The following is a 27,213-nucleotide window of genomic DNA, read 5'->3' as shown; positions in this document are numbered from 1 at the left end:
TTCTGGTTGCCACATTATAGGTAGGATGTGATTGCACTGGAGGGGGTGCAGAGGAGATTCACCAGGATGTTGCCTGGGATGAAACATTTAAGTTATGAAGAGAGGTTGGATAGACATGGATTGTTTTCATTGGAGCAGAGAAGAATGAGGGGTGACCTGATCAAGGTGTACATGATTATGAGGGGCATGGATAGGGAGCAGCTGTTCCCCTTAGTTGACGGGTCAGTCACAAGAGGACATAAGTTCAAGGTGAGGGGCAGGAGATTTAGGGGAGATGTGAGGAAAAACTTTTTTACCCAGAGGGTGGTGACGGTCTGGAATGCACTGCCTCGGAGGGTGGTGGAGGCGGGTTGTCTCACATCCTTTAAAAAGTACCTGGATGAGCTCTTGGCATGTCATAACATTCAAGGTTATGGGCCAAGTGCTGGTAAATGGGATTAGGTAGGTAGGTCAGGTGTTTCTCACGTGTCGGTGCAGACACGATGGGCCGAAGGGCCTCTTCTGCATTCTGATTCTGTGATTCAATTTTGAGCACTTCTTTTTATTCATTCACAGGATGTGGGCTTTGCTGGCTGTGCCAGCATTTATTGCCCATCCCTGGTTACCCTTGAGAAGGTGGTGGTGAGCTTCTTGAATTGCTGCAGTCCATGTGGTGTAGGTACACCCACAGTGCTATTAGGAAGGGAGTTCCAGGATTTTGACCTCAGGAAAAATATATTGACCTAAGAGGAGAGACAACACAGATTCACCAAGAGGCTGAAGAGCAAGGGATGAAGCATAATAATTTTATTTGGCTTCTAGTTTACACTGGTTCCTTGCATTGAAAAGAGAGAAATGTAAGCTATCTGCTGCTTTTGTCACATGGACAGATAAGGAGAAGAAAATGCTGAGTTGTGTTTCACCATGCTACAGAGATTGTGATTCTATTTGATGATTTACTTTGAGCTAATAAGCCTGATAGAACAGACATGTGCCCAATTTACCATGTTAATATGAATAAAGCATGATGTTTTGTAAAACTGTGCTCTGCCAGCATATGCTCTTGATGATATAACAGTTGTTTTCATTTGCTAATTGGTGTGTTTCACTTTGTAATGGCATAATTAACTGCAGTAGGTGTCAATTTAAGCTATTTCAAATAGAAAATTGTTTGGAAGGAGTTTAATGCAAAATTATGATGATTTGTTCCCCCCTTTCACTGATACAATATAGAATGAATTATTTGTTAGAGAATTGCTTAAAAATTGCAAAAATTAATTAATCATGGGTATAATATTCTATTGTACACTTGGTGTTTTGCTATGATGATTCTTTGACTTACAGCTATTTTACCAATGAGTAACAATGATATTACTGACATGGTATCCTAGATAATTGTGTGTTTTGCCCATTCCGCCATAAGCTCTTTGGGGGAGCTGTCGGAAAGCCAAACTGATGAAGTTAGAGAAAGGTGAATATTGTGTGTTTATTTTCAGCTAGGATGGATGGTTTTCCTGTTGTTTTTTTCTTTTAAGAAGTAACATGAAGGGGAATTAAAGTTATTGGCATAACATATATAAACAATATATTAATCTCCATGTTCAGCCCTAGGGCAAAAGTCTAGGTTATGAGATCAGAAAACAGCTAATGATTATTTATTTTAGTGATCTGCCATTTGCTCCTGCTAAGGTAAAGATTATGCAGTTATAAGGATGATAAAAGTTATGGGGAATGGGGCAGACATGCACGTAGCTGTTCAAAGGTTTGAGAAATGCACAGAGATTATGAAGTAAAAGCTTTTTAATTGGCTTGCATAAATAAGTAATAACATTTTCTTTACCCATTGCAGATAGACAAATCAATAGTTTCCTTTCATCCAGAAGCTAGATTTTAAAAACTCCATATATCGCTGCATTAATAAATAGAAGCTTGAATATTGCTCCATTTTTCCAGTCAGTTACTTCAAATAAAATTCATGCTTTAGCTTGTTCTCCTATACAAGAAATAAACAAATTTCCCTTTCTTTATTGAAAGCTTTTTTCTGACTTTTTTTTATATAGGTCAGTAATTTGTAAATCCATTTTTGAGTTATGTTCCCCACCTGTTCAATAATTTAGTTTATGAACACAAAGCCAATTAGATTGAAGTGTGTCAATAATATTGCATATGTATAAGTATGTTGGACACATTGTATGCCAGATGCAACCATAGATATGTAGGTATTTAAGAGAGTCTATAGATATTTTTTGAACTGTATTTAAAATCAACACAATAAAACATTGTTTTCCCTGGTTGCTTGGCTCCTGTTAAAGTGATGTTGGGTTTACATCACTGCATGTCCAATTCCTGATTCTAAGTAAGGGATATACTTAACTGACTTATTTGACTAAAACACAAAATTTGTTGTCAGAATGTGTGTGAGCCCAGTGCAACATATGTTTGTATTTCAGGATCACTTGAAAGTGTTCCATGCAACCTGGAGACAGAAGATATAGACGATCTCTATTCATTGGCACTGTATTATTATGCCCGTACGCCTGCTTCCTTTAGAAAGGTACTTTTATTTCTGAAGAACAAATACATTAGGTTTTTATTTTTGATCTGTACATAACAATTAAACGTTCAATTAAGATTCAGATTAGGCAAAATCCTTCTAAAAACATGTATAATTTGCTTTATCAAAAAAATGTGATTTGCTTTATAAAACTTTTAGCAACACAAATTTGAACTAATATCAAATGCCATCCTAAAGGAAAACTCATTTTTCTATTTTAAAAAATTGTATGGCAAGACTAGAGTTTCATACTGTTATTAAAATATCTGGAGTTAACATGGATGCTGTCTGACGTTGCAAAGAAATGGGAGAATTATATCCATTATGTCTGAGAAAGTGGTGAATGTCCTTGTTTAAAATATTGCTTTGATGGTTCATATGCTGATATAGGCAGATTGATAGACAGTAGAGTAAGCAATTCTATTTATTTTTAATACTAAACTATCAGGGGAATTCATACTGTGCTGATATTAGTCTCAAGGAAATGTGAATGGAAAAGGACGAATGGACAGATTTTAACACTAGCTCCCGAGGTACAAGATCTTTTAAGTAGTTTATTTGCTGGAAAAAAACCAGTTAAAACATGAAAGAAGTCCCAAGCAAAAAATGCAGCTTTTGAACTGCTCAATTTCTGTCCTGACTGAGGCATCGAAACTCCATTGGTGAACTAATGTTTGTGTCATTTATTTACATCTTCACTTGAAGATCTGCCAAGAGACAATAAGTCCTATTATTACATTAAGAAACTGCATTTTAAAAAGTACATATTATAGACTGATTCAAGTTATTTTTAGATTTATACTTCTAAATATTTTATGTAATATTGTGATTTCTGTTTAATTAAATAGTAGATTGATCTCTTAAGCAAATTGAATCTGCATACTTTGGTTTGACAGCATTATATCCCATTACCTTTGAAAAGTACAGGTGAATTTAGTGTGCATCACATCTATTTTTCATTGAGCAGTATTCTTAAGTGAGCAGTGTACCATGAATATCAATTGATTGTTAGCAATGGGCATGCTAACCCATAGATGGTTCGTACAAGGCCACTGGTTTTGGTACATCAGAGTTTTGTCCCATTCATGAAATCTGCCACCTTGCTAAACAAGACAAAAGTGTTGTGGGGGAAAGGATTAAAATTTGAACTGTAACATTGTTTATGTTTTAAAAACTAAAAGAAATTTAATAAAAAATAATCTTTCAGAGATTTTTTTCCTTAATATTAACTTTTATGGGTTCAGCTGATCTTGTGCAGCTCAAGATTATGTTTTAGTTGAGATATATAGTTGGCCTTTAATACATTTGAATCTATTCTCCAGATTTTATTTTAGTTCTGTTTCTTCATTAAATATATTTCAGACTCTTATTTGGCAGGATCAGTTTTTATGTTCTCTCAAACATGTTTTGTATATTGTGTAGAAGGCGTCTGCCAGGAGTTGTGCCTCAGTGACACAACTTGGCTCCCTTCTTCCTGATGTATCTTATCTCCCTTGAGGACAAGTGCTTAATCTCTGCTACTTTGTCAAGCATCAGCATCTTGAATAGGAAACTAAGTAGAGAATCTAGTTACACATTGTTCCACGAAGTGGTTGGTTTTGTTAACATCATAGTATTTAATTGATATGAAGTCCAGTTTTTAGGCATTGATAAGATAATTTGTTTTGCTATCTTTTAAATATGTATAACTGCAACTCATTACAGAATTTTTTTTTAAATGAGCAGATCCCATTATTGAAATTCTCCAAATTATGACAGAAGTCAGAGCTGCCAGAATTTTATTTTCCAATAATATTCAAATCGAGTCAGCAATAGTAGTGAAGCTACCAACATCAGGTGGCACTATATGAGCTGATTTGCCAGCTCATTCTCTTTGACAGACCCACTTTTGACTCCAGCTACCACAAAACCGAGAACTATCCAAAAATCACTCCTAATACCAATAATGGGGTACCTCCCCTACCCAATTGCAGAGGTTATTCTATATACAGTGATCCGGTAAAGGACTTCTGGCAATTTCTTTTTGGTCCCATGCTAAAGTACATGAATGTAGATTTCCCTGGAAAATTGCTGTAATTACTTGAGTTTAAAAAAAAGTTAATATTTCTGAAATTCTGTTTAATTTAAAAAGATGAATATTGGAGAATGAGTACATTAGTTTATGGGGATAACTAAGTAATTGAGGAATTCAAGTGCTGGATTAAGTTTGGACATGAAGGAGTGATATAGGATGACTTTGGAAAGTATTAAGCTTCTGTGCAGTGTTTACAGTGCAATATAGTTATTATCAAGAACTTTCTGCATACCAAATAATATATCTGAACCAAAATCCTAGTTTTGTACTACGGCAGAGTTTTAGTTTGCTCCTTTTTCTCTCTGATCTTATGCATAAGAGGAAGTAAGATATTATTTTAAAATTCCAGTTTCCCCTTGTGCATGGTGGGTCCCAGTGTTACATATCAATCTAGTAGGCAGCAAGTCTATAATGAGCATTCTTCATAAACTACTGCTTCCTCTTCCTTTTTGTGCTTAAAGGCAAAGATAACCACGTTCATCGTCTGGGGTGTTTGACAGGGTTCCGGCGGATACATAAGTGACTGCTAAGGCTGATCTCTGCCTGGAAGGTTCTGAGGCAAATAGGACAGGATACTGCAGTTGATTGAGTTTTGGACGAGTTGTTGGTCAACATTTCCTTTCCTTGCACTTACTTTCGAAGGAAGCTACACCATTTTTATTTGGCTACACCAGGTGCAGCGATCTGGGCAAGCTTTTCCCAGCTTTCGAAGTTGATTTCAAAACTCCTCAATGAAGCTTTTAGAGTGTCCTGGTAGTACTTCCTTTGACCACCATGAGAGTGCACCCCAGACTCAAGCTCTCTGTAGAAGATTCACTTTGGTAAGCGAATGTCAGGCATTCTGGGAACATGCCTAGCCCAACTCGAATGTGACTATCTCAATATGGTGTGGGTGCTTGGCATGCCAGCTCAGGTGAGCACCTCAGTGCCTGGTATTTTGTCCTGCTGACTAATCTTCAGCTGCCTTCGGAAGCTTCTAAAGTGAAATTGTTTGAGCTTCTTGTCATGGTGCTGGTACAGTCTATTCTTGCATGTGTAGAGCAGAGTGGGCAGGACTATTGCTCTGTAGACTTTGGTAGGCAGAATTACTCCTCCTTGTTCCCAGATGTTTGAAGTCTGAAAAAGGCTACACTTGCTTTGACAACTCTTGTATGTGATTCATTGTCATTATAGACAGCCCGAGATAATGTGCTGCCGAAATATGTGAACTTATCCACTACTGACAGGTTCCGTCATGGACTGAAACCTTGGGCTCATGATGGGGCTTTGCTGGTGCAGACTGGTACATTAATTCAGTTTTCTTTATGCTGATTGTAAGGCTGAAGTTATCAGATGCATTGGAGAGCAAGCCATGATACATTGCATGCCCAGCTCTAAACCGTCATCAGCAAACAGGAATTCGTGAAGTATATCTTGGAGACCTGAGTCTTTGCCTGGAGTTGCCTCAGATTGAGCAGTTCTCTATCTGTGTGATATCTGATTTCGATGCCAGGATCACCATCATGGAAGGCATCAGAGAGCATGGCGGAGAAAAACATGCTAAAGAGAGTTGGCACCTACACGTGGCCCTGTTTAACTCCATTAATGACTGGGGATGGATCGGCAGACTCATCCAAGACTTGCGCAAGGATGCTGTCATGGAACTGTTGAACATTGTGATGAACCATTGTGTTACTGTGAGAAACTGCACAAGGATACATGAACAAGGCCTGGGATAGGTCTCCTTTTGTTTGCGTTGGTACTTCATAACACAGCTAAGCATAGTAATTCACAGAATGGTCATACATCAGCTTCTCACCACTGTTTAACACAGAAATAGAGCTCCATATGTGCATGTTGCCATGCTGTGTTTATTGTTTTTTAGTGCTTGGGTAGGAAATATTGGCACACTTTGTATTTACCATCCTTATGTTTACCAGTTGCAGAGGAGCATTGATTGCTGTTCAGACTATAGTACATCCTAATGTCTTCATTGTTGAGAAACTGTTAATGGGAACCTCAGGGAAGACCGAGGGGTGAAGCATTGAAGGAAGAACATGTATCTTTTTTTTCTGAGCAGGTAAAAACAAGGGTCAAGATGATATATGCACCCTATTAGTACAATTTAAAAACAATTTTGAATGACTGGCTGGTGCATTATGTTAGCAAGCTGTCCTTTTATCTCTCACATCTGAGTTTGAATACAACACAAGTCATAGGAATGAAAGCTTTCCTTCACAATGATCTTTAGACACCTGTGAGTGTCAGATGAGCTGTTAATCTCTTCTACAACAGTCTGTAGAACAGCTTGCCATTCTTCCTCATTCATCAATGATCTAAGGACAGAAAGGAGCCGACATATATATCCTTGTTTCTTGGCTCATACGTACATACGAGTTAGGAGCAGGAATAGGCCACTCAGCCCCTTGAGCCTGCTCCGCCATTCAATAAGATCATGGCTGATCTGATTGGAAACTCAACTCCACATTCCCACCTACCTGCGATGACCTTTCACCCCCTTGCTTATCAATAATCTATCCCCCTCAACCTTAAAAAATATTCAAAGACTTGGCTTCCACTACCTTCAAAGAAGAGAGTTCCAAAGACTCACTACACTCTAAGAGAAAAAATTTCTCCTCATCTCTCTCTTAAATGGACGACTCCTTACTTTTAAACAGTGACCCATAGACCAAAAATTTACCTGTGTTGGGTGGGTTGGGCAAGAGCAGGCAGGGGTGCATGTGGAGTCGATTGCCGTCTGCGATTGGCTGCGCACTGCCAATTTACATTGGAGGGCCAATTAAAGCCCACCCAGCATAACACACGGCTGGTTGTGCTCAGCGCTACGTGTGCAGGCCGGGGGAGGAAGGAGAATCGGAGCCTGCATTCTTGTGCGCATGTGTGCGAAAGAGCGCAGCATGGAGCTGCCTCAGGGAGATTAATTACATAATAAAAGTTGTTAAATAATAAATTTAAAAATTATTTAAACATGTCCCCTCACGTGACAGTGTCACATGAGATGGGACATGTTTGTGAATTGCGCAAAAATTAATTGATCATCTTATGAAACCTTCAGGAAACCTCATCCCGCCTATGGATGAGGTTTCCTGAAAAATGTGAAGACTGCTTGGGCCTTTCGCCTGCCCGCCAACCTTAAGCTTGTTATGGTTTTTGACAGTTCGGTGGGCGCGCAGCTGCCTCTGGCACGCGCCCACCGAACGAAATATCTAAATGACGCGCAATGATGTTGGGACGCCTGTCCGATGTCATCAGGTGTCATTTTGTGCATCGGCGTGGCCCGCCCCCACACGTTCTAGATTCTTCCACAAGAGGAAACATATTTCCACATCTGCTCTGTCAAGATCCCTCAGGATCTTATGTATATTGCCCAACTAACTGAACGTAGACAAGAGTCAAGATAGAACAGCTACTCGTTGAACCTCTTGGTGTATTTTTACCTTTGGAGTGAAGATTGGATCCAGTGTGAAATTAATTTGAACAATCTGAAGCCAAATCCTGGGCACCCACTCATGTAACAGATTTGCCCAAATTTTTCACTTCATTGACATTTCACTCAAGACATCACAAGGATGGATGGCATGACAAATAGAAAAGCCATGCTGATGAATTATGGCTCTATTCTGAGATTAAATTAATGCATTTTATTAATGTAGCACCTCAGGATGTCACAGAACACCTTTTGGCCAATAAATTGCTTTTGAAATGCATTCACTGTTGTAATATAGGCCTACATGGCAATCAGTTTGCACACAGCAAGGCCTAGCAAAACAATCTTGCCAGACCAGGCGACAGAAACAATTAGATAATTGGTTTGTGATGTTTTGAGGGATCAACGCTACTGCAAAACCACCTACTCATCTCCCTCCCCACCCCCCAAAATAGTGTCTTGGGACCTTTGTGCCCACCTGAAAGGGCAGACCTTAGTTTAATGCAGCAGCTGATGACATGTTAAACTATCAGCTTGAATTATGTGCTAAACTCCTTGGGGTGAGTTTTGATCCCATAACTGATAACTCAAAGACAAGGGACTCCAAACTGAGTCCTGCAAAGACTATTAATTAACATTGTTGGGGCACAGTAAAGGATGCTTTATTCTGAATCCAGCCTTGGGCTACTTGACGCTGATCCAGATTGCAAAAAGTGTGAAAGTACTGCATTAACATCCATCACCTTAAGCACAAGAATTCACCAAAATAAACACCTGTACTAATCTCTGAAACAGTAAAGAATTTTAGATACTGAGGTTATGATTCTGTGAGGGCATGGTACTAATTAAATGGCACTTGCAGAGTCAGCATAGGCTCAACAGGCCGAATGGCCTGCGTCCTCTGCTGTAACCATTCTGTGATTCAATTCTAGCACATGTCAAAGTTTGAGAAATTTCACTGGTTTTTATCTAATTGATTAAATACAGTTATAGTACAGTACTCTTTGCACTTTGATATTCGCTAAACACTTCAAAGTCTGTAGTCTCCTTGTGGATTTTTAAGTCTGCGGTGAAGTAACAGCACCTGCCACTGACCTCTAAGAAAGTTGCCCACAAAGTTCTAGCGAGCTCTGGGGCATCCTTTTCACATTTTCAGATAATTTCATTGTGGTGCCAGCCGAAGGGGATCTCTGGCGACCAGCCTCACTGATGTCATTAAGCAGGCGAAGCAGCTTTGAAGAATTCTCATGAACAGCAAACTAGGAAGTAACAAGCAGCTTTTATTGCTCACTTCTTATAATCTTACAGGAAGTAAAATGAAGATTGGAACATACACGTGGACTGAAATTGCATAAGCACATTCAACGAAAAATATTCTTTTAAAAAAATGGAATTTTTAATCATAGAATGGAGTAATTTGACATTGCATAAATATAACATTAATTTTTCAGGGCCAGAGATGTTGACTTAGCATCACATCGTAGTATGGTGTTTAAAAAACCAATTCAACAAGGTGGAACATTTGCAAGGGTTTTTACAACAAGAAAATAGTATACAAAGTGGAAATTTACTTTAATTCTGAGATTTCTAATTGATTTCCATCTGAGATGATTTCAAAGTGCACTATGTGGAGTAGTGGGGAATCACTGACAGCAACTGCATTTCTGTATTTAACTATGTGTGTGTGGACACCTGAGTTTGGTGTCAGTTTCAGAGTGAAAGAGACAGTAAATGCTGACAGTTCCATTGTCATTACAGCCACAAAGTCCAGGTTCTTGCTACCAGCTTACCTGCAGATATTTCTAAGCAGCAATAAAACTGTTGCTATATAATTGTTCTTGACTAATAACTGTACTCTTGGCAGGAAAACCAAAACCTGTTTGGAAGTAACCTACTGGGCCTGAAGGATGATGAGATGGATTTGAGTCAAGCTTTATGCCTGCCCGTTTCAGTATCAGAAATACTACAGGCAAATCAACAGCAAGGGGTAGGATATACAGTTACCTGTAAAGAAGCCAACCTATTTAAACAAAATAATACAGTAGACAGAGAGCCGAGAGATTAGTATTATCCGTGAATATTTGTTCTAATTAATGACTCATCAAGAATCATTTATATGAAGTGTATCTCACTGACATGATGAGTGTCTGTTGGTACAAAAATCTAGAATTAAGATTCTAATGATGACCATTGTCGATTGTTGTAAAAACCCATCTGGTTCACTAATGTCCTTTAGGGAAGGAAATCTGCCATCCTTACCTGGTCTTGCCTGCAAGCGATTCCAGATCCACAGCAATGTGGTTGACTCTTAAACACCTTCTGAAATAGCCTAGAAAGCCACTTAGTTGTATCCAACCACTAAAAAGACAATAAAAAGAAATTAAACCCCTGCATCGACCTAGGTACAGGAATGGCAAATCCAGCTCTATCGACCCTGCAAAGTTCTCTTAACTAACAGCTGGGGGCATATGCCAATATTGGGAGAGTGTCTCACAGACTAGTCAAGCAACAGCCTGACATTGTCTGAAGGTATGATTCCGAGAGTATGACTATGTCCTAGACACCACCATCATCATCCCTGGGTATGTCCTGTCCCACCAGCAGGACAGACCTATCAGAGGTGGTATGCAGTCAGGAGGGAGTTGCCCTGGGAGTCCTCAACATTGAATTGGGACCTCATGAAGTCTCATGGCATCAGGTCAAACATGGGCAAGGAAACTTGCTGCTGATTACCATGTACCACCACACCTTCCCCCCACCTGAAGCTGATGAATCAGTACTCCTCCATGTTGGAAGAACATTGAGGGTGGCAAGGGCTCAATATGTACTCAAGGTGGGGGACTTCAATGCCCATCACCAGGTGCGGCTTGCTGGCACCACCACAGACTTAGCTGACTGAGTCCAAAAGGACATAACTGCTAGACTGGGTCCATGGCAAGTGGTGAAGGAACCAACAAGAGGAAAAAACATACTTGACCTCATCCTCACCAACCCGCCCGCCACAGATGCATCTGTCCATGACAGTATGGGTAGGAGTGACCACCGCAGTCGTTGTGGAGACGAAGTCCTGGCTTCACATTGAGGATACCCTGCATCATGTTGTGTGGCACTACCAGCATGCTATATGAGATAGATTTTGAACAGATCTAGCAACTTTGAATTGGCTAAATAGAGGTGTAAATATGGGGTGGTGTTCTTCGATATCGAGCAACTTACAACAGTGTTCAGTTAATGGACCTCTAGATTAGCTAATTACTTTGGAGTCTCCATATAGTGTTTTAGTTTGATAAGATTGTAATAAGGTATAAATACTATGAAGACTTAATTGGAATTATAAACACCATGATTCATTGTTGGCGCAGTTAAATATTACAGAATAATATAATTGAGTAACCTTTTTCGTTACAATGTAAGCACCTTCGTGATATCTCCACTTTTTGTTTCTTTATCTTTTTTTTTCATTTTAAAGGATGGAGTTCGATTCTTTGTAGTAGATTGTCGACCTGCAGAACAGTACAATGCTGGGCATCTTTCTACAGCATTTCATTTGGACTCGGACCTGGTAAATATAAATTTATGCTGAAAAGCGAATGCATGCTACCCATAGATGCGCGAAGATTTTTAAAAATCGGGAAGAATGATTGCATTGCAGAGACTTTATGGACGATATGAGATACTTATCTGCTTTGCAGGTTCAAATTCCAATAGATTTCACACTGGGCCCTGATATTCTGGAAAGTTTGGAAGGAACTTTTAAAGGATTCTTGGAAAATTACATCAAGTGGCTCTGATGGACTAGGATAGTTCCAATTAAAGGAGAAAGCGTTTGTGTGTAATTGTTCTCTGAAAACTTCACATTTAACAGAAACAATTACAAACATTGGAAGTGAACATTTAATCAAAAGTAAATCTGATCTTGTGTAGATCATTGGTGAGATCACATCTGGAATATTGTGCATTGTTTTGGCCAAATTGTTACTTTGGTCTTTGGGTTCAAGCTATGAAGGCAGTCATAGAGCTGAACTTAATTTTATGACAGAAGTTTGAAAACATTGAGAGGAATGGATAATATAAATGGAGTTAGAAGAGAAAAATGGTGAGCCTGAAATAAGTCAACAGACTGGCTAGCATTTTTACCAATTGAGTATTAAGTATATGGATTTAGAGTAGTTTGTTCTCTATATAAAATATAGATATTTCTTTATCAAAATAAAATTGTTGGAATATCTAGGTAAACTAAGACCAGGAAGTTATTATCATAGGAAAACAAGTGAGCTGCCATTTTCTGAGGTTTTTAAAAATTCAACCTAAAAGTTATTTAGTAAGCTTCTTAAAATTTAAACTTAAGACAATTACAGAGCACTTCATTTGGAATGTGCTGTGATGCGATGTGCTTATTTTTATTTTGGTATAAAATGTAACTGCAATCAGCAAAGAGTTATCACATATCTTGTAAACCTTTTGTCAACTTAATGAGATTCTTTTCATTTTCCACAGATGCTGCAAAATCCTGCAGAGTTTGCTCTTTCAGTTAAGTCTCTTTTGGAAGCACAGAAACAGTCCATTGAGTCGGGGTCAGTAGCTAGCGGTGAACATCTGTGCTTCATGGGAAGCGGCCGAGAGGAGGAGGACATGTACATGAACATGGTGCTGGCTCACTTTCTTCAGGTGAGCTGAAATTCGACCATGTTTACTTTATTTGAGCACATGAGCATTATCTGTGTTATTCTTATGCTTAGATGAATATTTAACTTGACTTCATATGATCATTTCCATCAATAACCCGAGAAACAGCTGTTTGAGTTATTCAGTTTCTGTATTCTAAGCTTGATAAACTTGTTTATATTAATTCTTCTCCCCAATTGGAAAAAAATTGTTTAGGAATTTTGCATAATTCTGTAATGAGCATTCACATTTGATTATATTCTTACCAGCTCTGCATTTATGCTCCACATCAATGGGCAGCATTTACGTTTTTTATGTTTCTACATTCTAGAAAAACAAAGAGTATGTTAGCATTGCCAGAGGGGGCTTTATGGGTAAGTTCTCAAAATCTTTGAATGTTATTCTTTCATTCAGCAAAAGCTAGCTCTAATAAACAAATCTATTTAAGATTACACCAAAATATTGAAGATGATTATTTCAAATTTTCATTTGCATGTTAAATGCATATTCCCAAACCCGCTTCATAATTTGTTTCTGTTGGAAATGGTGAAATATCACTACTTTTGCATGTTAGTTTAGCAATCATACATATAGCATTACCTTTTAAACCTTTGTGACTTTGTGCAAACGTTTTTATTTTCATTTGATTGACAGAAAATTCTGATTTCAATAGTCTTTATCGTTTACAATTACAATTAATAGGTGTGGTTCAATATAGGCAACATTTGTGTTATTATGCAAAGTATGTGCATAACAAGATGTAGGAAAATTGCTCTCTAAAGGGCTAACTATTAGAAACTAGCAATAGAAAGGTTATTGTACTGATGGGTAATAAAAATTTAATTAATTTCTGTCAGTCTTTAATCTCATAGTAAATATTATTTCCTTTCTATTATAGTTCTAGTAAATTTGATGCAATTGTTGAACTTCAATATCTGTGGGTATTTTCATTCTTCAGCTATTTCATGAGTTTTTATATTATGCAGTTGTTGCTTGTGTTCCATTTTAGTCACCATATTATTTATTCATAATCTTTATTCTCCAGCATTTTAGTGAATTGACATTGCAGTCCTGTTGTCCCAACTTAATTTTATTTCTTGTCAATAAGCATGCTGTTTTCTGACAGCAGAGCCTTCCTTCATTGTTTTCAGTAAAGGATTTTGTAGTGTGATTAAGAGGGATTATATTTGACTTTGTTTAAAATACCTATTGTCAATACCTATTGAAAGCAATTGTAGTCCTCAATAGTTATTCAATAAGGGTTGTGGTTCAGGCTGACCAATATTTATTGAACATTGTTGAATTATTGATAAAAGGAAGGCCTGTTTCTGGTGATGGTATTGATATTAGGTGGGAATTGGTGACTGAGACATCTGAATCTCTTAACTGTGTGTGCCCTGCAGTTACGTTGTTCACATTTACTAATATGATTATTTAAAATATCAGTACACTTAATTCTCAATATAACTAAATGAAAAAAATCAAGCATAGATAAAAATGATAGCCTATATCAACCTTAATTTTGTCATTATTTGACAACCGAAGGGAAATTCTATTTTTTCAGCTGCTTTTGTAATTACTCTGTGTTACTTTGTGATGTTGCATTACTGAAGGCGAACTGGTGCTAGATTCTGAGTCACAAAACATACTTTTGATTGTCCCACAAGTATTTTAGTGTCTTCAAAATTTATTGCATGAAGGATTTTCTAATTTGAATTAATTTCCTCCTGAATTCTACATTAGAATATCAAAAAAATTCTAACAGCTGTATTCAACCAACTTCAGTAAAGAGATTTCAACTGCTACACCTTAGTTAGAAAAAAACACTTCAATTTTCTCATGGGCAGACATATTCCAAATTGACAAGTCACAGAAGGAAGTATTGAGAGCTCAATACTTATAAGCCAGCATTTCTTTGTGTGCTCTGGTAGAGATTTGTGTTTCAAAACTCTTTGTTTGAGTCAGCACAGGTACACATGTGATATAAAAACAGAAAATGTTTGAAATACTCAGCAGGTCAGGCAGGCTCTGTGGTCAGAGAAACAAAGTTAACATTTCAAATTGATGACCTTCAGAACTGGAAAAAATTAAAGATGCAACAAGTTTTAAGCAAGCACAGTGGTAGGGAAAAAGGGTTAGGGAACAAAAGGGAAGTTCTGTGATTGGGTGGAAGATGAGATTAAATAACAAAAGGGATGATTGTGTAAGGCAGAAGGGGATGGTATTGGGATAAGAAACAAAAGATGGATCTAGAGGAGGTGTAAATGGAAAAAGCATAATCATTGCCATGAGCTGCTGTTTGAAAAAATGGGAGCAGTTGTTGTAATCTGAAATTGTTGAACTCAAGTGTTGAGTTGTGAAGGCTGTCAAGTGCCAAATCAAAAGATGAGATGTTGTTCCTCGAACTTCATTGGAACAACGTAGGAGGCCGAGGACAGAGTTCAGAGTGGGAGTCGGGTACAGAATTAAAATGACAGGTGACTGGAAACTTGGTGTCACACTTGCTAACTGAAGGAAGGTGTTTTGTAAAGTGATCATCCAATCTACATTTGGTTTCCTCAATGTAAGGTAGACCGCATTGTGAGCAGTGAATATAGTATACTAAATTGAAAGAGTACAAGTAAATCGCTGTTTCACCTGGAAAGAGCGTTTGGGGCCTTGGACAGTGGGAATGGAGGAGGTAAAAGGGCAGATGATGCATCTACTGTGCTTGCACAATAAAGTGCCATGGGAAGAAGAGAGGGCTTTGGGGGTGATTGAAGTGTGCACCAAGGTGTTGCACATGGAATGCCTTCAGAATGTGGAAAGAGGAGGGAAAGATGCGTTTGATTGCAGCATCATGCTGGAAGTGGCAGAGCTTGGAGGATAATCCATTGAATATGCAGGCTGTTGGGGCGGAAGGTGAAGGCAAATAGAACTCTGTTGTGATTCTGGAAGGGAGGGGAAGGAGTCAGAAGAAGTGTGGGAAATGGGATGGACATTGTTGAGGGCCTTGTCATCAACAGTGGAGGTTTATCATTGGTTGAAGAAAAAGGAAGAACAGATGTGACAGAAAAATTGGGGAAACTGAAGTGGGGTGGAAGGAATTGTTCTCACAGTAGCTTGTGGATAGTGAATGTTGGCTGATATTCCCCAGAAATGGAGACAGAGAGGTCAAGGAAGAGCAGGGAAGAGTCTTAAATGCACCATGTGTAAATGAGGGAAGAGTGGATGCTGAAATCAAAATTGATTTGAAATTTTCTAGCTCAGGACAAGAGTAGGAAATGGTTGATCAAGTCATCATTGCACCAAAAAAAGAGGTGAAGGATGAGACTTGAATAGAACTGGGCTGTATTCCACAAAAACATGAGCATATCTCAAACCTTTATCGTTTCCCGTAGCAACTATTTTTATTTGGGAAAACCTAGTGGAGCCAAAGGAGAAGTTGTTGAATGTGTGAACAAGTTCAGCCAGGTGGAGGAAACTGATGGTGGGTGAGGACTGGTTAGGCCTTTGTTCAAGGAAAAAGCGAGAGCCCACAGACTGTCCTGATAGGGCCAGGAAACTGTAAACCTGAAGTGGCAGGAGGTATAGGCAGAGTCACAAATGTAGGTGGGAAGCAATCAGGCGAGGGGACACTTCACAACACTCTGCTGCACTCCTTAATCACTCCCAACACACTCTTCCCAACCTGTACGAGCCCACAAATGCAACACCCATGCTGTTCTCTTCTCCCCTCCCACGATCCAGAGCCCCAAAAACAACTTCTGGGTCAAACGATGATTTAGCTATATTTTCAATTTAGAATACTGTATTTAACGCTCATGATACAGTCTCCTCTGCATTTGAGACCACATGCAGATTGTGTGACTGCTTTGTGGGGCACTGTTGTTAGCCTTCAAGTATAACCCAAGACTTCTGGTTTACAGTTGTTTTATTTCTCCACCCAGCCCGTGTCCTCGGTCTCCTATCCTGTTCCAAAAAGGTTCAACATAAGCTTGAGGAATAGCACCTCACCTTTCGATTAAGCACTTGACAGCATTTGGGAGCCAACGTTGAGTTCAACAATTTCAGTCTTTAACTTCTGACCCCATTTCTTTCGACAGCAGTGGTAGTGATTGTGCTTTTCCCATTTTACACTTCCTTTAGATCCATCTTTCATTTCTTGTCCCATTACCATCCCCTTCTGCATTGCACCATCATTTCATCTCCTGCCTTCCACACACTTTCTTTTTTGTTCCTTCATCCATCCCCACTCCCACCATGTTCTCTGCCTTTGTACTTGTCTAAAACCTGTTACATCTCTAACTTTTCCCTCTTTTGATGAAAGCTCATTGACCTGACATATTAACTCTCTTTCCCCCTCCAGCAGATGCTGCCTAACCTAGCTACTTAGCATTTCTGTTTTTATTTCAGCTTTCCTGCATTGTCTGTTGCTTTTGTTGAGATATTTAACTACATTCAGCCTCCACACCTTCTCTAAATGGCCAAAACAATAAGGTAACTGAGAAAAACCTTTATAATTTGGGGATGAGGTAACAATTTTGTAGAATACACTTTCCCTTTAAATCTGTGGAAGTGAAATCTGATTTTTGTATATAAAAGTCATACTATGACCTAATGAGCAATTGTCTTCTTTTCCAAGTGGTATAATGCTCTGCTTTTTTAAGGTTATGTATTGATGCAAAAATAACTTTCTTTCAACTTTTTTTAGCCATTATTTATAAATTTCACCAACTATAATTTTTTTTCTGGTCATGCTACCTGATTTTTTTACAGAGATTCCATCATTGTAATCAATATATAGAATTTCATGTCTTACCATATTAGAGATAAAATTAAAGTAGCGACTGTTACGTTAAATATATATCTCTCCTCTCACCAACTGTAACTTTCCTTTGCTGTAGATTATTAAGTATACAAAACATTGTGGGAAGGCTCTGATACATTTGGTGTCCTTGGTCGCTGTTGGAAGCTGCACCTTTTCTTTGAAATCTTTTTCCTCCAAACCATTTCACCCTTAAACTCAGACTTGGTGATCTATTCCTTTATTTATCACGGACATCGAGACTGTCCCAGAGCAACCTTTTTATTTTCAGACATACAACAGTAATGAAATGTAGAAAATATTTCTCTATTTGTAAATTGTTTACACTAATATTGCATTAGTTGGTGCACTGACTAGGAAATACATTATTAACAAATTATACACCACTTTCGGTTTTTGTCAGTATGTAATTAAGCATAAAACCTGGTTTTCCAACAGCTGTACTTCAGGATAACAAACAGGTATCTAACTGACAAATATTTGTCGAAATAAGCAGCAACCTTAAAGTGTTTAACGATTGTACGGGGTTAGGTGTTCACAGCACCGGGTCCTATGTCAAACAAAAGGAATGGAATTAGAAGTTGACCCTGCTGGGTCAGCTATTTTTGTATATCCATTCATGGGATGTGGGCATTGCTGGCTAGGCCAGCATTTATTGCCCATCCCTAATTGTCCCCTCAAGGTGGTAGTAAGCTGCCTTCTTGAACTGCTGCAGTCCAATTCAGCTATTTTATTTATTTCTATTATTTCCTGTTAATTTTCTCCCTTTTCCTAAAGGTAATGGCTTTTTACGAGCTTTAGTTCGATGACTGCTGGTTTCCTTGACACTTCATCCAAGTGACTATTAAACATGTGTGATGCTGAGTGTCAACAGGCCATTTGACTGTGCTGAGTATCACAGTCACTACTGGTTCTGTTGCCAATTGATGACCAGAAAATACATCACCGACTGGAGCTGCTGGATAGAAATTGGAAGTTGAAATATTGGCAATTCTGCTTCAACCCTGTTGTAAAGCAGGGATGTGAGGCTCATTGCATTGCTATGCCACTGCTCTGGTTGAAATCAGCTAATCCAGAGTTTGGATTGAACCCAATCCCTTCTTTGATTCAGCCTCTTTCATCAGTGTTATGTACTATAAACAGGAAAATCTTTCAGTTTGGTGGCAGTGCAGGTTGGGTTGATAATTGATGTAGTCCAAAAAGGTGCCTATATTTACTTTTACTGAACTTGTTCCTAGATATAAAATTCTCCTGCTAAGTTAAGCTCTGTTTTGTATATATAAATCAGTCATGTCATTTATAGTCAACAAAACATGATTCTCATCTGTTCTAATATATATTCTGAACTAGGAGACCTGAAAACTGATCAACAGCTTTAAAGGAAGTTGATATAGCCCTAAAAAGCCTAAGAAATTGAGAACTCAAATGATTGTAAATCAACAATGTTTGGAAACAAAGTAATTACACAAAAAAGTGCAGTGGCCTTCTAACTTAACCTGTCAGTATACACAACATTCCTTCACTACATTAGACAGGCAATCTTGTCACAGAGTATTTCAATCTGTGTTGGAGCTTTTTTGTTTCTAAGTGAATAGAAAAGCAAGGGCTTGACTTCTGTCCATTTTCAGGTTTGGGAATCAGCCAGCTGAAATATCACTCTCTTACATGAGATGTCCTAGAAATTATGAGATTTAATGATGGTGCGATCCAACATTTCAGGAATGAGTGATTATTGTGATGTTTTTAATGAACCTCCATTGTCTCAAGCAGTTTGGATCGATGCCTAGTATGAGCCTTCTTAATCCACGTTTCCAGAAATTGCTTATTGAGAGTTGAATTTAAGCTTCATTTTACCAATGAATTCTGCCAAAATCTTTCTGTTGTTGTTAAATAGTCTAAAATTCCTAATCATGACTGTGACATTTTGGTTTTCAACAGATGATTATTTCCTCAGAAACTACCACCTTCACAGCAGCACTCTGGCCCTTCTGATTATGTATAATCCATCATGAAACAATGGATGTTCATTCAAAATATTCAAGCAAACTATGAGTTGGCAAGCCCTGCTTTTAGTGAGAGAGACTTCCACACTCCGTTTAGGATAATCACTCAAGTATTAGTCAAAACTAGGATGTAAATTGCCTCAGTAATGGAAAGCTAATGCAATATGATTAAGAATATGACCTACAATAGGTAATTTCTTCTTTTCTGCTGGTCTAGATAAGAGAGAGGTTGAAAGTCTATATGCTATTATTAAGCATTATTTATAATGCTTTAGTCATTTTTTTTTGTTTCCAACTAAATTCTTTTTTTATTAATTACATGACTGTAGTAGCTATTACTTATATAAATGGTTACATGATTGAATCAAATTGGTAAATATTAGACCAAATAGAAGAAATGAAAGACGTAATCTGTTAAAGTGTCAACATTATTACTGCAGATTATAGAATAAAGAAGATAGTGTTATTAAACAGTACAGTAAAGTCTCGTTTATCCATCATATTGGAGAGGGAGGCAATGGTGGATAATTGCAAGTTCCTCTTTACAGTTTCATTAATTTGTAACTTTGAAATGAGGCAAGAACACTGGAGAACTAGTCCATTTGTATCATTCACATCTGCAAATCAGCATTATTCATCAATCCAATCTAGGCATCGATTGACTTTCTATTATTATAAAATGGCGCATAATGTCTTGGGACCTGGAAGGGGGCTGGTTGGGTGTGGATTGCAGAAAACCAGTGGCCTGTATTGTCTATCCTCATATAGAAGTCAAAAGCTTAATTATTTCAGTGAATAAAGTATTTTACTTTGCATAAGAAAATAAAGTTTTGGCCTAAATTAAGTGAGTTCCATTTATTCAATTGGTGTTTAATGCAGTCTTCGGGAACTCTTGTTAGCTAATAGAGGTACAGAGTACTGCAGCTCTAAGATAAATTATAATATTTCTGAATTTCCTAAGGCATTATGCACTGTTTATGTATAGCTCCCATCTATAGTGCATTGCAAGATCTACAACACTGTCAAAAATATTCAACTCAATTGATGAGACTTTCTCAATGCAGTGCACAATTCACTTTGGTAAAATTTCTCTCTGCTAAGTTTATGGTGCACTCAGTTAATTCTTCCAATAATCAACTTCCATAAGCCCGGTTTAAGTAGATTAACTTGAAAGTATTGTTTCAGTTGTTGATAATACATTCAAAATTAACTTGTAACTACATCAACATTACTGCACCTGTCATAATGAATATTAAACCATTCAATTATATGACCACTTGCCATGAAGAAACAATACTAACATATCCAAATCTATACTTAAATGGATAGAAGAACTAACCATGATTATGATTAGACTATACTTAATCTGGCTGAATTTAAAGGTTGTTCTGGTGAACAGCATTCTCTTTGTGTTGAGGTTTATGAAGACTATTATTGAAAGTAATTTAGAAGGTTTGGTGATCATTGTCAGTATCTGTAAGCTGCCCTGTCTTGCAGCATTGCAGCAGCACCTTGTAGACATAAATGTAGATGGGCCAGAAAATGGCTACGGTCACTGGATTGTTAGTACATCTGGATCTCGTGGAAGCATTTCTTCTGCTGATGTAAGTATATATTTGTTATTTCAATGTTTTATTTAAAGTAAGAATAATGGCTCACATTGTGAAATTTGAGGGTTGCGAACTATCCTTGAGAGTGAATCCAGATTGTAGTTAAAGTATCAATCTTATGTAAACCCAGCTTTGATATAAAGTGAAACTATCTTTTGGCTCAGACTTGGGTATGTTGCATTGCAAGACTTGAAATTTCTCTGTATGATGCTTTATTTTAGTCTGTATCATGGGGTAATGCTATGTATACCTGTCTAGTTGAAAATGGAGGCTTGCTTTGTGAATGATGGAGACTATCCTCCATGTTCAATAAAGGACTGATACTTCCTCAGCATCCTTTCATTACAAATATATTAAAATGGGAAAGCAGTTCAGAGCTGACACTCGCAGCAGTAGTAAGGTGCAGCTTTGATTACTCTCTGCTAAATTCCTGATCTTGATCATTTCATTGAGTTATGAAGAGAAGGTAAAGTCCCTCCGGAAGGAAAATGAGTGCAAGAATTGTTCCTGAGCCACACTTGCACACCTTGTGGCTTCAAGTGGATTTAATGGGTGCTTGGAAGCAGAATGTGTTCTCTGGTTGAGGGCAGGTGAAGAATAAATGGAACTTGCACTTCTATTTAAGCAGTTTAATTTAGTTGCTGATCCACTCTACGCCAGTCACAAGATGTGCAAGTGTGGCTCAGGAACCAACTCTTCCACTTATTTTCCTTCCTTACAGAGGGACTTAAAACAAGGTCAGGAATTTTATCAAACCTGCATCTTACTATTGCAGTGATTGTTGGCCCTGAACTGCTTCCTAATTTTAATAGATTTAATAAAAAGATGCTTTCGCCATGCAAATTGAGCCAGTGTAGCAATTATCTAATGAAAATAGTTTAGTCAGTTAAATTTGTATCCAGACTAATAGCCTATTTTCTAAGTTTCTTTTCCCCATTGTGCCTGTACTAATACCCAATGGTAGTACTGAATAAAATATTGAAGTTTAATTTTAGTTTCAGGTTTTCAGTTCATCATGTAATTTCAGTACTTTGTATAGTTTTCCAGAATAAATAGAAGTGTAATTTAAGTGCTTTGTATTATAAATGATGTTTGAACATCAGTACTGTACTTTTGGAATATTTTTAAAATCCTCTTTTGAAGTTTACTCTTAGTGTTAATGGCCAATAATAGCTATATAAATATATATCTATGTTTTAGAAAAAAACTCTATTTCTGCTTAACATCTTATTCTAGATAGCTCCTATAGTTGCTTCGATTTATCCTGTTAAGAAATAGTAAAGCAAGCTACTCATAAAGTGCCATACTGCTCATGCTGTGTTTCGAGGGTTCTGTAATCACATTCAATTAAATGCTTCTGCAGGGTGATTCCCCAAATGGTTCAGGTGATGGAAGGGGAGTCAAGTCATTAGTAAATAAAATGACCTTTGCCCTTAAATCCAAATCGGTGAATGTAAAAGAGAAAGTGATCAGTTTCATTGAGAATACATCTGCACCAGTTGAAAGGTAAGGTAGAAGTACTTCAAAAATTATATTTTATTCTAGATAGCCTTTTTCTGTAGAGACCGAATTTTGAGCTTGTATGTTAACAGACAATTTCTTCCAGCAGAAAGAATTTTGAAACTAAAATACATTTCATAAAATTTCAAAATTAAAGCTTTTGTTTAAGCATATTTAAGCAGAACTTTGATTTTTTGTTAAATTTGGGGGCCTGTTTGCAGTACTAAGATAGAATATATGTGCATCTATGTATGTGCCTGAATGTGGTACATCGAAATATACACATGCAATTGTAGATTAAATAAAACTTCATTAGGGTGTCTTTTGGAACAAGGATTATTTTGTTTTAATGAGGAAATCTGTTTTGTTAAACTTTCATTTCTAATTATATTTGTTTGTAGCTTTTCTTTTCCTTTTTTTGAAATTATTGTTTTTGTCTTATTTTCTGTTATTAATTAATATAGAATGACTTTTCAACTTCCTTGGCCAGAAAAAGTGAACGTAGATTGGTAAGATGGTGTTCAGAATAGCTTGCCAACTCCGGTCTCTGTACTTAAGCATGCTGCGCAAGAACTTACTACTTAGGCCTTTTACTGTTGCTTTTCTGCAGCATTTTAAGCCTTAAGCGACTCTCATTTTAATCTCTACTTGATGTTACTAAATTTATAGCTACGTATTTGTTATTGGCCTTTCACGATGGAACCATGCCCAGAAACTAAAATGTGCATATAGTGTTTTTGGTGTGTTTTACCTTATCTGGCATCCTGAAAGTCTTGCATAGCACTTTGCTGCGATGTGCAGTCTACTATTACTACTTTTCATCGTTTGAATTAGCATTCCCATGCTTCTGTTGTGTTGTTTTTTTTCGTAATTGCCAAATACATAATCAGCCCTCAAAAACTATTGGTACTTTTTTAAAAAAGCATGTTGACTATCTTCATCAAGCATTTCCCAGATTAACGTGGCCTTACTGGTATAGATACTGCTAGTTGATTCTTGATTACTCTAGTTTTTTGGTATTGAAGGATCAAAAGAACAACTAGGGTCTACCAGGAAATTGTGTTGCTGCTGTTTCCATCTAGTGTCAACTTCTAGTTTCTGAATGGAAAAATAAAAACATGCTGAGTAAGCAGTGGAGGAACCTGTTTTAATATAACAAAAACAAAAATAGCTGGAAAAACTCAGCAGGTCTGACAGCATCCGCGGAGAGGAACACAGTTGACGTTTCGAGTCCGTATGACTGTTCATCAGAACTAAGGAAATAGAGAAATGAGGTGAAATATAAGCTGGAAGAGGGGGGTGGGACAGGTCTATCCAGCTCTACCTGTCCCACCCCCCTTTACCAGCTTATATTTCACCTCATTTCTCTATTTCCATAGTTCTGAAGCAGAGTCATACGGACTCGAAATGTCAACTGTGTTCCTTTCCGCAGTTGCTGTCAGACCTGCTGAGTTTTTCTAGCTATTTTTGTTTTTGTTTCAGATTTCCAGCATCTGCAGTATTTTGCTTTTACCTGTTTTAATATGTTGAATTATAGTTAAAAAGCTTAGTTGTTAACAATGTTTTCATAGATGGGCAAGGGATAGTGATGGACAGAATGCCTTGATGTGGCAACAGATGCCTCAGATTTTTGCATTTAATCTTTTAAATTAACTTGTTCGTTATTAAATTTTTCAAATTATTTTCAGAATAGGAAAGAAACAAATCATCTGAAAGACCAGCTTCTTTTGCATAGTGTCACAAGATTATTGATTTTAAAGTCAAAACTGTTTCATCTGGCTTATTAAACTTGTTCCACTTATGCTGAATAATTTTTATTTTTCCAAATTTCTTCCCTTCTCCTAAGAGCTCTGACTCTTGGGGTAAGTTCCATCATCCCATTTCCTGTAGCACTTTGGTATCTCATCTAATGGGCATTCTTTCTGTGTGAGCCTAGGCTTTCCCCAACACATCCCCTGGCTGTTCACAACTTTGTCAACGTTTTCGACCCTGAACTTGATATCCTCACCTCCTTCACTTCATAACATCACCCTGTCCTCAGCCGTGCTGAAATCAAGATCCATGCCTATTTCACCTGCAGTGTTTCCTGGATGGTGCCCCAAACTCTATGATGCTTAACCTGTTCGAAACTCACACTAAGTCCCACTTGCCCATCACCCCTGTTCTTGTTGATCGCCATTAGCTTCAGATTCCCAACGTTTCAAATTTAAAATTCTCATTGTATTTTAATCCCTTCAATGCCTTTTCCCTCCGTATCTCTAAAGCCTCTTTCAAATCGAACCACCCAACCCTGATATCTAGTCCTCTTGATTCTTGCTCTTTTGCGTTATCTTCCCCCAACATCCACACCTTGACCTGACCCACATTGGCTGTTGTACCGTCATCTACCCATTTTCATGAACCCTTCCCTAAACCCCACTGCCTTGCCCCCTTCGCCTCTTTAAAATCTATCTTCTTTACCAAGCTTTCAGTTGTCCATTTAAATAGTAGTTTGGCATCACACTTGGCATGAATACCCTGTTACTATTCAATCTACTTCTTAACCAGTCCCATGAGCTATCAAGGATTCCTGTAGTTTTTGGTTGCAAAATTTCTCTAAATTGTAGGGTGAACTACAAAAGTTAGATTTTTGGGCTTCCAGTGAAAATGAAATTCATCTAAATTCAGATTGTGTAAAATATGAAGCTTTGTATTAATGGTTGTGCTGGAGTCTTATTGTAGGCTCAAAAGTTTCAATTATTATGGTCAGAAACATCAAAAGGTATTCTAGATGTTGCATTGATGGCTGTTTTACATTGTCTGCAATTCTGCACTTGCTGTCACTAACAAATGCTTTGAGTATTTTGTAATTTTGCTGCACTCATTATTTACGTACTACTTAAAATTTAATCCGAAAATGCGCTCAGAGCTGTGCAGCTTGCAGCTGCAGGAAATATTACTTTATATATGTGAAAATGTACACTCTGCATTCACCACTCTCTTAGTATTATTGATTTTTAATTTTGTAAAACTGTAATCAAAATAAGTGCACAAATCAACATGGCGCCTGCTGCTCTCCCAACCTGACTCAAGTCTTCTGCATTCCTGATTTCTCCTGCTGAAGGTTTTGTGTATAATTTGATGTGCAGATAATGCATATCACATCTTTAGTCTATACTGAATAACTTCTTGACATGGGTGTGTGAGAGTGGTTTCAAACGAACCTCAGTCCCTTTAGCCACAAAATTCATTCCTGTGGTGCTTGTCACTCTACTAATCATCCACCATATAGTGTTATAGGGATAAATGGGCCACACTATCGCTTTGCCATGTCTGTGACTCAATTATTTTATGACTTGTGCTTTGATTTATTTACCATGATTGCATTGACTTATAATTCAGAGAGATGTATTCACTTATTCTTCATATAGGGAATCATATATCCTGAGTATGCTCAAATAAATACATGTTTGAAATCAAATAAAATTTATGGAACTTGTTTGCTTGAGAGGTCACTTGTTTCAGCAGTTACTTGAGGAAAAATGTCTTATTGAAAAATTAGTTGCCTATAAAGCTGTGGTATGTAAGGAAACATGTTATTTTCCAGCAACCAACCAAGAAATGCACACTTCACTTTCCCTGAGTAAAAGTCTGGGAGAAACTTATTTCCAAATTCTTTGAAAGTCTGCACACTTCCTCTATTTCCACATCTCAGTATCCACCACACTCCCACCCCACCTAGCAGCTTAACCCTGATTCATTGAATACTGTATGCATTTTTTAAAAGATGCAAGAAGATCTTAAAATCCTGGTGCATGCAACTAACAAGCACCTTGCAATTTACTAAATTCTTTGACCAAACGATTAAATGCTGAATGAACTTTGCCTCTGTTTACAAATCAGTTAGAACTTTTATTCGTAAAAAATTGTTTTTTAATTCAAACCTTTACAATGACCAGTGTATTCATGAAAGATGGTAGTTTTCAGAATGTAGGGAAAGTTGTTTAAGACATCTGACTAGTTTTATCAGTTTGAATGTTCCATGATTGGTACTGAAGTTTGCATATTTTGATTTTAATGATTGATCACTGTATTTACCCTCACTCAGGCACGTGAGCAGCAGTGACAAGTTGGGAAAACCCTATCGTGGTGTAAAACCCGTCTTCAGTATTGCAGATGAAGAGGAGTATGATACAGGTAATTAAATGAACTACTGTAAGCTCTTTAATTAACACCAGGTGCCCTGAGTGAATAAGTGAATTGTCAGTTTCAATTTTGAGTGTAAACTCTCAGCATATTTAATTCAGGGATGAGAAGATTCTGCCTTTTGAAATGTTTTTCTGACCTCCACCTCAAAAATAAATTTTCAGCCAAAACAATTTATATTTGGAATCCATCATTGCAGATATCTTTTGGAGTCTTGCTGTGAGGATGGTACAAACTTATATTTGAGTCTCGAGACTGTAGTTGCTTTGTTATATTCTGCATTTGTCCAAAGATCTGCAAATAAAACATGCTCAGAAAAGCAAATCCATAAACACTTTGGTGAAATACCTAAGTTATGTGATAAACAAGGAATTTGAAAAATTAAAATTAGTATCAAACGGGATTGATT

At 37.5% G+C, this 27,213-nt stretch overlaps 1 protein-coding gene across 2 annotated transcripts in view; it reads left to right on the top strand.

Moving 5' to 3' along the window:
• tbc1d23 (TBC1 domain family, member 23) overlaps window positions 1-27,213 on the top strand; it is a 72,263-nt gene that overhangs the window by 32,345 nt on the left and 12,705 nt on the right. Inside the window, exons 8-16 of one of the 2 annotated variants that reach the window (XM_041211289.1) lie at window positions 2,430-2,533; window positions 9,899-10,021; window positions 11,504-11,596; window positions 12,532-12,702; window positions 13,031-13,073; window positions 21,007-21,113; window positions 22,483-22,625; window positions 23,084-23,128; window positions 26,707-26,795. In XM_041211289.1, the coding sequence (XP_041067223.1) occupies window positions 2,430-2,533; window positions 9,899-10,021; window positions 11,504-11,596; window positions 12,532-12,702; window positions 13,031-13,073; window positions 21,007-21,113; window positions 22,483-22,625; window positions 23,084-23,128; window positions 26,707-26,795 (918 nt within the window). The remainder of the gene's footprint in view (window positions 1-2,429; window positions 2,534-9,898; window positions 10,022-11,503; window positions 11,597-12,531; window positions 12,703-13,030; window positions 13,074-21,006; window positions 21,114-22,482; window positions 22,626-23,083; window positions 23,129-26,706; window positions 26,796-27,213) is intronic. The other variant, XM_041211290.1, reaches the window with a different exon arrangement.

The sequence above is a fragment of the Carcharodon carcharias genome, chromosome 18, assembly GCF_017639515.1.
Source record: "Carcharodon carcharias isolate sCarCar2 chromosome 18, sCarCar2.pri, whole genome shotgun sequence".
In the NCBI taxonomy this organism is placed as follows: domain Eukaryota; kingdom Metazoa; phylum Chordata; class Chondrichthyes; order Lamniformes; family Lamnidae; genus Carcharodon; species Carcharodon carcharias.
Note: the sequence above shows the minus strand (reverse complement) of the source record. Positions and strands in the feature narration are given on the sequence as shown.